Source organism: Lacerta agilis, chromosome 8 (assembly GCF_009819535.1).
Source record: "Lacerta agilis isolate rLacAgi1 chromosome 8, rLacAgi1.pri, whole genome shotgun sequence".
Taxonomy (NCBI): Eukaryota; Metazoa; Chordata; class Lepidosauria; order Squamata; family Lacertidae; genus Lacerta; species Lacerta agilis.
This window is the reverse complement of record NC_046319.1, coordinates 29,269,914-29,282,136: the sequence shown is the minus strand read 5'-3', so window position 1 is coordinate 29,282,136 and position 12,223 is coordinate 29,269,914. Positions and strand designations below refer to the sequence as shown.

Genomic DNA, 12,223 nt, shown 5'->3' with positions numbered 1-12,223 from the left:
ATAAATTAATCTTAAAATGACATTATGGTGACTTTCCATGATGTCACAAGCCCAGATGTATCAAAGAAAAATGTCTTTAAAGCACTGTGAAACACTATAATTTCAATAGGCATACAGAATGAATGTTGAGTTGACACAGCTCTATGTTGGGGTGGTTTTCCAACATTGCATGGTCTGTGTTCTAGCACATTCAAACCTGTCACTTTGCTGCACTGACTTCTAGAGGCCTCTATAGGCTTTGGTGGCTTAGCTTTAGCTGTAATAACTGCTAATGCATTCCAGAGAGATAATACTGCATTTACAGGCAATCCATTATAAATCACTCAGCAAGGCCTTATTTCTGTACAGGATAATGTGGACACATAACCCACAAGGAGTCTTAAGGAGAAAGATCTACAATCACAGTGATAGAATCCTTAAACATGGCACATCTAATTCTATGCAACACTCAAGGGAATTTGTGTTTGTATGTTTGTTTGTTTGTTTGTGTGTATGTGTGTGTATCTAAAATATCTTGAGTTTTTAGTTCCCCATATAAGTGTAATTTGTGCTCATTAGGCTTTGTTTGTAAATCCTGGTACTTTCATTAGAACTGAATCTTTTTCAGTACATTAAGGATTATTTAAAGAGAGCACGGAGACAAAGTTTTTAGGATAAGCCACCATGCACACATTAGAATATGATCTAAGCAGCATTACAGGTGTTAATACAGGCTTGAAAACAAAGCTTTATTGTTATCTTATACTGCAACAGACCTGCTGAGGATGGAACCAGGCAGTGTGCACTGCCTGTGGTTTCAAGCTCCATCTACATTGCAAAAATTTTATACCACCTTAGCTACCTGTCCCCCAAGAAAACCTGGGAATTGTAGTTTGGTGAGGTGCCAATAATACACACTCTGAGCTACAATTCTCAGAGATTCCTGGTGTGTTTGTGACTAGTGTGTGACCTTAATAAACAGAGCTGAGTTGAATCAAAAGGGGCTAAAAGCTATGAAAATTGTTCAGATCTCTCTCAGGATCAGATCATGTTGATGTATACAGAATCCATACCTTTTCTAAAGGTTGGGGAGTCAAGGTGAAAATGCAACTGTTTGGGTGATCAGCAACAATCCCCAAGTTTGATCAAAGAACTTAGATATTTTCAATACTAAATCCATTCCCCACCCTCTGTCCTTGGGCGTAATACACTATAATACCCAATGATTCACACACACCTGCTACATCATCACATTGTTCAGGAGCATGTAACACTCCTTCCCCACAAAGCAGAAGTGGGAATTCTTCATGGTGGCATGTTTACTGCATGAACCCCAAACCACATGGTGACACGGGCTAATGAACAGGCATGTGAATGTCATATTAACACGGCTAGAAAAATTGTGGTCAGTTTCGACTTAGCAATTTTGTTTTTACAATTTTTAAAATTATGATTTCAGTCATATTTATAAGCTGTCTCTAATGGTTTGAAGAAGTGGGGCAATTGTGGGTTTAAATCAGAGGCAGGACTGCAACATATGGAGCGTGACAGGCTCCACACCCCAGGTTAACTAAACCAGCCCGTGGAGGGGTTTGACAAATCCTAAATATGCAGAACAATCTTCCACCTTCACCACCATCACTAATCTAAGGAATATTTGGCAGCATCAGATATAGCAATGGAAGACTGCAGCTCAAACACACAGGTTGTAAAGCAAGGTTAAATGCAAATGAACTTTTAATAAATGCCTGATGAATCCATTGTGGAGGGAAGGAAGGAACCTTTTATGACTTATTTATTGGATTTGCGATTCTGTCTGCTTTATGACTGAAGGGGAAATGCTTGAATAAAGATATTTTATGGTGCTGGCTGGAAGAAACAAATCAGCATGTGCCTTCTTTGTTTTTATGGTGATATAATGCCATGATGCGCTCCCAAAAGACCAGCTGCACAAAGGGAATGGCCACAACCCAACCTCAGTCAAGCCTGTATGGGCTTAAAGGCAATTCCATGTGCTGTAGGGTCGGAATTGCCATTTTTTGCTCCAAGGTAACCCACATCTTGCACCAAGAAAAGTCAGATTTTGCCCCATATCAATGATACACACACACACACACACACACACACACACACACACACACATATTGTCAGGGAACAGTCAGCGCCCAGTGGGGCGGTGCAGGGGCTGTCAAGAGATGGAGAGCCACAGCACTGAGGGGATAGCAGGGGGTTTTCCAGCGGGAGTGACAGGAAGGAAAGCAGCCCAGTGGGGAGAGGGCTGGGGGATGCTTCAGAGACCCAACACACCCTTAGCGGATCCAGCCATGAGGGAGCAACGACAGTTTCAGTGCCCCAGTTACGCAGGGGTGTGAAACGTAAGGAGGGGAGGAGGAGACTAGGGGTGCCCAAGTTCTTATGTTGGGGATGCTCCAGAAAAGTGCCACTTCCAGGATTTGAAAGTGACTGAGGTGATCATGGACTTTTGAGCTCTGCACTGTACATATCTGCACAATAAAACCTGTAAATATACAGGACCTGAGTCGAGCCTCTTTACTCGCGAGGAACCACAGCAGAACCCTTACACATATGCTTATGTTGTATGATTTGTTTTTATTTTCATAGCTACAGGGAAAGCAAAGCAATGTCTGAAGTTGGTTTACAATCCTGGTTTAAAGGGTAAGTGTCCTTTATTGTTGTCAGTTCTGATATAATGGCAAAGTATGGTTCACTGCAATCCAGAATTGATCAATTGCAGGAGGGAGCATGTGAGCTCAAGGCACACATTAATCCTTGCTTTGGCATTTGATGGGAGACCCCAATGAATAGGATGGGAGGTGGCATGAGGGGAGGCAGAACTGCCACAAAATGCCTCCCTCTCTCTTCCACCAGAACCCCCACTGGACTTGAAGAAGTATGATTTGGCAAGGGTCCCACCTGTTATTTTAGCAGAGTGTTTAATGCCAGAGTGTTTGACCACTCTGACGCTCAGTTTACTGGGGACTTTTCTGTTTTGATGCTTTAGTGCAGCATCATGGAAGCTTAAGCCTTCCAGACCAGCATTTTTCTGCATAGAGTCCTTCATACTTAAATTCCAGGTTTTGGTGCCAGAAAAAGCTGCCTTTTGATAGATTTGGATCCAAGATAACTGCTTATATAAAATGGTGCCAATTACTAGAAAAAGACTTTTGTAATGGCAATCTGTGTTACAACAAACCTTGAGTCTGATTAAATTGTTTTATTACTAATGAGAATAATTTCAATGAACCCCATTAATGGATGGGATTGCTTTTTTAAAAAGTGTTAAATTTGGGCTGATTGATTTTTGCTTCCAGAAGCCTATCTAACGTTATATACATTGAGATGACTAAATGGATTTTTTAATTTGCTTTTGAACAAAATGAGATGGTTTAATTTGATACATTTTGTAGAGGAAAGGGAAGAAAGCACTTTTAAGAAGTGAAGTGGTGTTTGGGTTCTGAAGATATCATTATTAGGTGAAACGTGATGTGTTCCAGTTTCAGATTCCATTTTTGGCCGGTTTTTTTAACACTTCAAACCAAACAAAGACAGGAGCATCTGTAACTTTCATCTGTGCACTATGACTATGCATACATTAGCAAACACTCAGATAAAGTATTTCAATAAATAAATAAAAAATAAATGAAATGAGAGCTAGGGGTATCAGTGAAATATGTCTGGCATTTGTGTCATGGGGAGAGGGGGGGAAATCAGACATGACTTTATTTTCTGTACAACAGTATACTTGCTCTTCCTGCCCACCTAGTGTGCCTGGTCCACCTTCAACATCCATATCTGCTTAAGGAAGGGAATAAGCAGGCTCTCCCTAGATTATGTTTTGCTGCACTGTTCTGTTTTTTATTGATATGTTTCTTTGCTTTATTTTGTGACAAGTATTTATATTTCGGTTTTACTGGCATAGGGTCTATGCACATTAAGAGGTATAAAATATTATAAATAAATAAATAAATAAATAAATAAATAAATAAATAAATAAATAAATAAAGTTAACCTATAGCCACGTGGTTCACATCACAGGTCTATTCACATGGTCCCTCCCATTACACACATATGGGGATGGGCAGATACACTGAGCGGGTGGAGGGGCAGGCATGTACTTGGTTGACTGATCTGACCCCTAGTGCACCAATATGTTGGGGGGAAGGAGGGAGCCACTTCTTCAAGAGAGCTTTTCTGAAGATCTGGCTGGTGCTACAACCTCAGCTGTCCCAAACTGAGAAAGAGCAAATGCTCCTCTGAAAAAGTAAACCATGTGGGCATTTTTTTTCCAGCCAGCAGAGGAAAAACACACTGCAACAAACAGGTCCATGAAGTTAAAAGTGACCATAACACAACCTCACCTTGCCATTTATTATCTGAAGTTATAGCTTGCTCTGTTCAGGCAAGTATACCATCCTATTAAAAATAAAATAAAGTTTCAGGCAGCCAGAAACTTTAACAAGCCACTCAAAAGGAATGTCTACCCAGCACTTTCTCTGAGGATGCAAAGAGTTCACTTACGCCATCTGAACTCTTAGTATTTGTTTCGTACAGAACAAACCCCAGCAGGGACTAATGCAATATTACTACTGCTGCAACATATTAATAAATGGCATGCCTCTCAACTGTATTTTTTAAAAATCATCTTATTGAACACACTCATACCTGATTTGAGTATCGCATGCTAACGTTCCGTTGATCTTGGGGAGGTATGTAACGCTTCACTGGGTCGATATCTTTAACACTTACTAAACCGTCAACTGAAAGCAAACCACCAACAATTCATCATTTGTCTCTTTATAACCAAAAGCATTTGTCATCATTATTACTCTGGAGCATGCAAGAATAAAAAAGCAATGGATTTAAATTAAAGGAGGGATTAAAGTTTGGCATTTGAATAAATGCTCAGAAAAGCGATGGAATGTAGAAGCTAGTATTTCAATGGTTCAATGCATCTGAACATATTTTTCCAAAATGGGTTATCCATACATGGTGATTGTAGCAGGTTTTGTGAATTACAGTGATCATGAATCCAGTTTCGGCTCATAGGGCTATCTACAAGAAAGCTGCACAGGATATTCATTCTGATAGAAATATTTTTGAATGTGTACAAAGACCTAGTTCAGAGATAATGATCTCAGGCCAATAAACCATGAACTAAACGTGTACTCATATACTCCTGCCACAAATCCATGTTCAGCACTGAAGGTGAAGCTTGTTCAAACCACAGTTTCCTGTTACATCTACACCAGGAAACTGTAGTTTAATCCCTGTTTACTCTGGCTTCATGTCCTGGTTAGGAAGCCTTGCTTAAATCATACCTTTCTAACCTGGCTGTGAGAGGAAACAAGTCATGCCACCAGTGCTGAAGCTAGGGATATGAGGGGTGAGGCAAGGAGAAACCAGATGGGTGAATGGTTCATTCTCTGCCCATTAAACTGATTAATCATTGGCTCAAGAATATACTATCTCAATTGGGGTAATGTGTTAAATCTGAACTGGCCATCAGGTGACAAACAGTCTGAAAATTCTCATAGTCACACAAATACAACTTTGGAGGCAGGCAGGGGACACATATCAAATCTGAGAAAACTAAAATTCTTCTACTTTTGCAAGTGTCTACTTACCAAGAAGTTTTGCAATGATATAAAGTGACTGTCCCCAGAGAAAGAATTTTCCATCTCGCCCATGGTTGCTGGGAAATCGTTTCTGACTGCCAGGATTTTTCTTTTCCAGTTCAACAAAGTCAGCTGGCACATAATAATACTTAGGTACAACAGGAAAGCCTGCAAAGTTTTAAAATATGTACTTAAAGACATGTAAAATTACATTATTACAAAGTGAGGAAACATATCCCCCATGCACAACGCAAATGAAGTAAAAACTTGCTGATTGCCATTCCTAGTTATAATTCCATGCCAGTCAGCTAAGAACACTAACTGCTATCCTGAGCACAGGTTTATTTATGTCTCTCTTCTTGACTGAACAGATGCAGTTCCTATAAACTGGTTCCGAAAAAATAGTAATGTTTGAAGGATGGGAGGGGGGAATCCCCTGCATTTCTTTAGATTCAATTCAAAGTGTTGGTGTTGACCTTTAAAGCCCTAAACGGCCTCGGTCCTGTATACCTGAAGGAGCGTCTCCACCCCCATCATTCAGCCCGGACACTGAGATCCAGCGCCGAGGGCCTTCTGGCGGTTCCCTCACTGCGAGAAGCAAAACTACAGGGAACCAGGCAGAGGGCCTTCTCGGTAGTGGCGCCCGCCCTGTGGAACGCCCTCCCGTCAGAAGTCAAGGGAATAAACAACTACCTGACATTCAGAAAACACCTAAAGGCAGCCCTGTTTAGGGAAGTTTTTAATTTGTGACTCTGTATTGCATTTTGATTGTTGGAGGCCGCCCAGAGTGGCTGGGGAGACCCGGCCAGATGGGCGGGGTATAAATAATAAATTATTATTATTATTATTATTATTATTAGAGGTACTATTGTTGCTCTTGTGCAACAGAAGAGAAAATATATACAACTGCTATTGGTAAAGGTGTACAAAAGCTTCAGGCCAGAATAAAAATGAACCTAAGCCTTGGGTTGAAAAAAGTAGAAGGCTGGTGATAAGCAAAAAAAATTTCAGTCACTTCTGAGGTATTTATCAGTGAAAGAGAAAATACATGAACTAGCTATGGATTCTTGCATTTAAGCCACTGTCCTCTACAATAAGGCTATACACTGTTAATTCCCATGTGCTATTTAAAGGGTGCACTCAAGTTTTCCTGTGCAAACGAGGAACAAAATGGAGAGGAGGGTTGGTTACACTGGGAGAAGTCTGCCTGTTTGTACCTTCTTGCTAAGGTCAAACTAGATGTGACAGTGGCAGTCCCATAAAAAGTGCAGCATGGGCAGAAAAGGGCAAGTGAGCTGAAGTCTCCAATTGCCTGCAGTTCTTTCCCTGACCACCTCACTCCCTCTTTTAAAGTTGCTTTCCACTCAGTAATACTCTGTGATTGGAAGTAGAGATAAGCAGTTCGGATAGGGGGAATTGCAAACACACCTATTTTACAGACGCAGCAAGATAAGTGTATGACCACCTCACATCTAGTTTCACCCTAGAACTTCTGTGTAAATTGAGCGTGTGAATACAGCACAAGGTAATCCCAATCAAAAGTACTGTTTGGAGTCTTTAACAGATGAACACGATCTTAAACTGAAACTTCTTTAAAATAGGGAGTCCCCCCCCCCCAGGTTTTGCCTTCATTAACTGCACGTCAACAGTTATTAATTGGTTATACTGTACAGGGTGAGGGCATGTGTGTGTGTTTAATGAAATCAAATATGACCACACACACACACACACACACACACACACACGCAATGGAAGTTAAATGCTATGTCAGTAGGGGTGCTATGTGTGAGATTATAAGCAAAAATTTTGTTCAGTAAATGATAGATCTTCCATAATTTATTTAATAAGAAATGAGAAGGAGCAACATCTCAGGCATTCTTCCCAAATTGTTTAAGTTGCAGGAGGCAGCTGAGATAAGCATACAGTACAATCCAAAGTCTGAAGAAAGCAATCACTGCTCTTTTCTGAGCTGCAAAGAATACGGAATGGGTATCCCATATGCCTCCTCTGGATTTTATTTACTGTATGAAGGAACTGAAACTACCTTTTCACCTTTTCAGGTTGGAAAGGGTTGGAAGGCAGGAGGTGCCAGAAAAGGGAGCGAGAAACAACTACGTAGAGAAAGGGAAGCGAGCAACCATTGCCATGCCTAGTTTAATGTGTGGTCTCTCCATCCTCTGATGTACCAAACTGCAACCAATGTATCATATTCATGGCTAACCACCTCTATTGACAGCAGGAATTAAAACACATATATTATGGAAAGCTTTTCCAAGCTTATAATAATAATTTTTAAAAATGGATCACATGCTTAGGCTTTTCTAATTATTAGCTATAAGGTCTCTCATGCAACGGAGTAAATAACAGCAGGAGTGGGGGCGGGAAATGATTCTGGTGCAAACCTAACATTTAACCTATCAGCGTTTCTTTCACCAGTTAATGAACTCCATTTTATGATGAGCCATATTTTACTGGAGAAATGAATCAAGTTTTATGTTCACACTTGGCCTGGAGCTCTGCTTTTGTAAGAACATAGGCTTATTCTCTGGGATTTGATCTGCACTCGCTACAGTTCCACGCTGTAGGGCCACCCCCATCATTTGCATTTGCAAAAGTTCAGATTTCTCCAGTGTCACTGCTGCACCGTACCTTCTGCTGATTGCTGTAGCAATGGATCCAGAAGCTCTTGATATTCTTTGACTTGCTCAGTGTTACCCTTGAAGACTCCTAAAAGCAATTCCAGGAACAATTAAAGAAAGATAGTGCTTATGATAAGTGCTAGAATCATTTCAGATATTTTGAGGCCTGGTGGTTGGACGGGAAGGCCATTTTTGAAGTGCTCTTGTGAGCAATAATGGGGTCATTCAAATGGAAACTCGTATCAGGGAGCCTTGGACTCACGTGGGGCCTCCTGCCTTGCTCAATTAGTGATTTCCACCCTGCAAAACATAGTTTGCAATTTTATCCAACCCAGCAAGCTGTGGTCTAGTTCAAACACCATTAGAGTTAAGAGCATGAGCCTTGGGAGTGTGTCCTTGTCTCCTGTCTCCTCCTTCAATGTGGCCTCAAGGAGATTAGAATATGTGCTTCTATTTTGAAATATACTCAGCTTGCTGCTGTGACTGAACCAAGAAATACAGTTAATGGTAATTATTTGAACAAGCCAAGATCTTTAACTACAGTTTGAAGTTGGGTTGTTTGGACGATCCACAGTTAAAACTAACCAGTTTGTCCCAGTTCAGTCATAACAACAAACCAAGGTTGGCTGAAATGCTTCTGATCTCCTTTTCATGACTGCACCATAGAAGCAAAGGGAAATATGCCAGCATGAGGCTTGTGCATGTAATGATAAACCAGGTTTAGGGTCCCATGCAACTACTGACTATGTTTTGTGCTTGCTTGCAAGCTAGGATCAAATTCTGGCAATCCAGTCAAGAGCAAACATAGTGCAGGCAAATCGGCAAACTGTGATCTGCTGCAAGCAAAAGTCAACACATGAGAGGAGGAAGGAATGGGAGATTATGAACCTCAAACTCTTCAGTGCTTGAACAATCCCAGTGAATTACAAATTATGTTCCCTTTGCATACTCTTCTCAATCCAGCTACCAAAGAAGTCCACAAAGTCACTTTTTCGTGTATTGCGTTCATCCCCTCTACTTTAGTGTCTCTTGGCTGAAAATAAATTCCCCTCTCAGGCAGAGGTAATGCAGTGGCAAATTGACTTCCTACATGCTCTTAGGATCACAGTGTTGAGCCGTGATCAGTGTGGATTTTCATTTGGTGACATTTGTCTGTAATTCACAATTCTTGGCTGTTCTATTTTCCCCTTTCCTAGAAACTACACTGCATATACAATTCCAGATTTTATATTTCCTTTAAGACCAAGGCTGCAAAGCAAAATAAAATAAAATAAAATAAAATAAAAATTCTTTTGAACTAGATGAAGTTTCAGCTAGAGTTATTTTTACCAGTAGTTATTCTCACCATTTTTTTTTACAGTGCTGTGGCTCTAGGCCCTGCCTCCATAAATGAAAATCCTAATGGCAAATACAAAGGAATTTTCTTACTCGGTCAGACAAAAAGATCCATCTAGCCCAGCATTGTTTCTAGTATGGACAGCCTGATGCCTCTATACATCAACAGGAGCAACATCTGGTATACTGTCTATATACAGGCATGCTCCATTTAGCCATAATGGCTAATAGTAATTGATAGACTGATCCTTCATGGAGTTGCCATCACCAAACCTAAGGCACTCTATCAAGCAGCCATTACATCACATTACATCAGGCTGAAAAGGTAGGTGGAAAGAGAAGGGATGCAGGGACATTCCATGGACACAGCTGAGAGACTAGAAACTTTTGGCTTCTCCTCTTTTTGGACATTCCTACACCATCCAGTCATTAGAAGAACTAGTAACAAAGAACCTGTACCTGAGTTTGCTTATTTCCTCCTCCCTTCCTATTAATTTTCCTTTTTGCCTTCCCTTTTTAGATTGTATACCCAATGTTGTAAGCTGTTATATTAACCTTTTTTATGAAGCATGGGATAAGAATTATTTAAATTAATGCATAATAAATAAATAATACAGTGAACTCAAAGTGTGGCACAGGGTGAACTATAAAGGTGAAACACACAGTAGGTTTTTAATTAAATGTTTGAAATTTCACTACTGCCATGACTACCGTTATATAAGGTGCTGCGCAAATGGATTCTATTCTTCCTATCCAGATGGCTCAAATTCATAGTCTTCTCTGATTTTTAATTTTCTTCGCTTTGCTAATTATTCAACATGCAAATGCCTGTTTCAATGGATACAAACTGGATTACTGTCCTGGAAAGCTACATTTTATTTTTATTTTTTTTAAAGAAGCTGTTCTTGTACAGTGGCTAGGAGTATGAAACCTGAGCCAGGAAGGGTACTGATTCAAATTTCACTTAAACCATGAACTCAGCTAGGAGATTTCTGGCAAATCACCATCTCAGCAAGCTTCCCACATGTAAAATGGGGATAATAATACCCACTTACCTTACACAGGTTTTATAAAAGATTTATGACACATATATGCTCTCATTAATCATTCAAAAGGTGCTAACTACATGCCAGGTTTCACAAGGCTTTAGCTAGGAATTCTCTTTTTGCATATTTCCAATGCTACATGAAAATTGAGGGGGAAATGCAATATTGTATGTTCGCTACAGAACACATTAGAATTTAGGTTTCAGTAGGGTGCTTTCCTCAGCCCTTCCTGGAGATGCCAGGGATTGAACCTGGTCCCTTCTGTATGCAAAGCATGCACTCTATTACTAAGTTACATCCTGATCTAGAAACTCTAATGTCCATCAACTTACAGGAGAAAATGGAATCCATGCTCTTTTGCTGCAGAAACTCCAAATGAAGAATTATGATAATTTGCTCATCTCTTAACTTCGCAGATTGAGGGCAAAGAGCCCCGGGAGAGATTTACGCATGATAAATACAAAGAAAACCCCACAAGCTCACGGCTAAGATGAAATCAAACTATCTAAGGAACCTGCATGCCAGCATTCTCTCCTCATTCTCTCGTTTTAATTTAATTGTTTAATCTCACAAAATGGAACACGATAAAGAGTTTTATAAAATTATGAATTGTGTGCAATGGGAATGGTATGGAATGACTGGATGGCTAAAAAAATGTTGCATTCTTTCAGATAATAACTAACGCTTTCAGAGTCTCCCAATGAAATTGATGGCTTGTAAGAAAGTATTTTGTCAGTTTGACAAGAGAAACTATTTCAAACAATGCGTAATTGACTTGTGGGAAATATGATGACTACAATTAACTTAGATGGCTTTTAAAAATGGATTAGAAAATGGGTGGTCCATTAACAGCTACCAGGTATGGAAGCAAAACGGAGGCTTCACATTCAGAGGCCATGTGTCAGCTGCTGGGGATGAAGACCCAGGGAAGGTGAATGCTTTCATGCCCTGCTTGTGGCTGTCCTGAACCTATCAAGCTGGCCACTGCTGGAACCAGAATGCTGGACAAAATGGACATTTGCATGGCAAATCAATTCATTTAGGGCTACTCGATAAATTAGTAATTTGAAGCAAGTTACAAGGACATTGATGGTACTGAGAGGAGGGGTGGCTAATGTGTGCCCCCCCCCCAGCCAGCATGACCAACAATCAGGGATGATGGGAGCTGTAGTCCAGCAATATCTGGAGGGTCACAATCATTTAGAGACATGCCTAGAGCACAAGGGAATCTCATGAGTGTACGGCTTTCTTCATTCGTTTCAATGGATATCTGATCCACTTCTGCATTTTGAAGTGGATTCTGCCATACCCACCTCATGAGATCTCGTGAAAGCTCCACAAGATCTCGTGAGATCTCACTGGAACCTGCTGCTGCCACTGCGCAACCCAGGTAAGGGAGACCTGGGAGGGGCAGGAGTTGGGGAACATCTTCCCATTTGGCCTCAGGTGGCAAAACAGGACATGTCATGGCTGATGACAGAAATAAGAGAAACTCAACTTAAAGTATTTGCAGTGAGGAGACTTGTGGTGAAGGGACAGGACAGAACTTTGGAAATTTTCCTGGCCATAAACAAACCCAAGCACACTT

The 12,223-nt window shown here is 40.6% G+C and overlaps 1 protein-coding gene across 4 annotated transcripts in view; it reads right to left on the bottom strand.

The window, feature by feature from the left end:
- Positions 1 to 12,223, bottom strand: part of PHKB (phosphorylase kinase regulatory subunit beta) — a 146,224-nt gene that overhangs the window by 47,587 nt on the left and 86,414 nt on the right. For all 4 annotated transcript variants that reach the window (XM_033156730.1, XM_033156729.1, XM_033156728.1 and 1 more), the window contains 3 exons: positions 8,265 to 8,342; positions 5,625 to 5,783; positions 4,663 to 4,757 (listed from right to left, as the gene is read on the bottom strand). In XM_033156730.1, the coding sequence (XP_033012621.1) occupies positions 4,663 to 4,757; positions 5,625 to 5,783; positions 8,265 to 8,342 (332 nt within the window). The remainder of the gene's footprint in view (positions 1 to 4,662; positions 4,758 to 5,624; positions 5,784 to 8,264; positions 8,343 to 12,223) is intronic.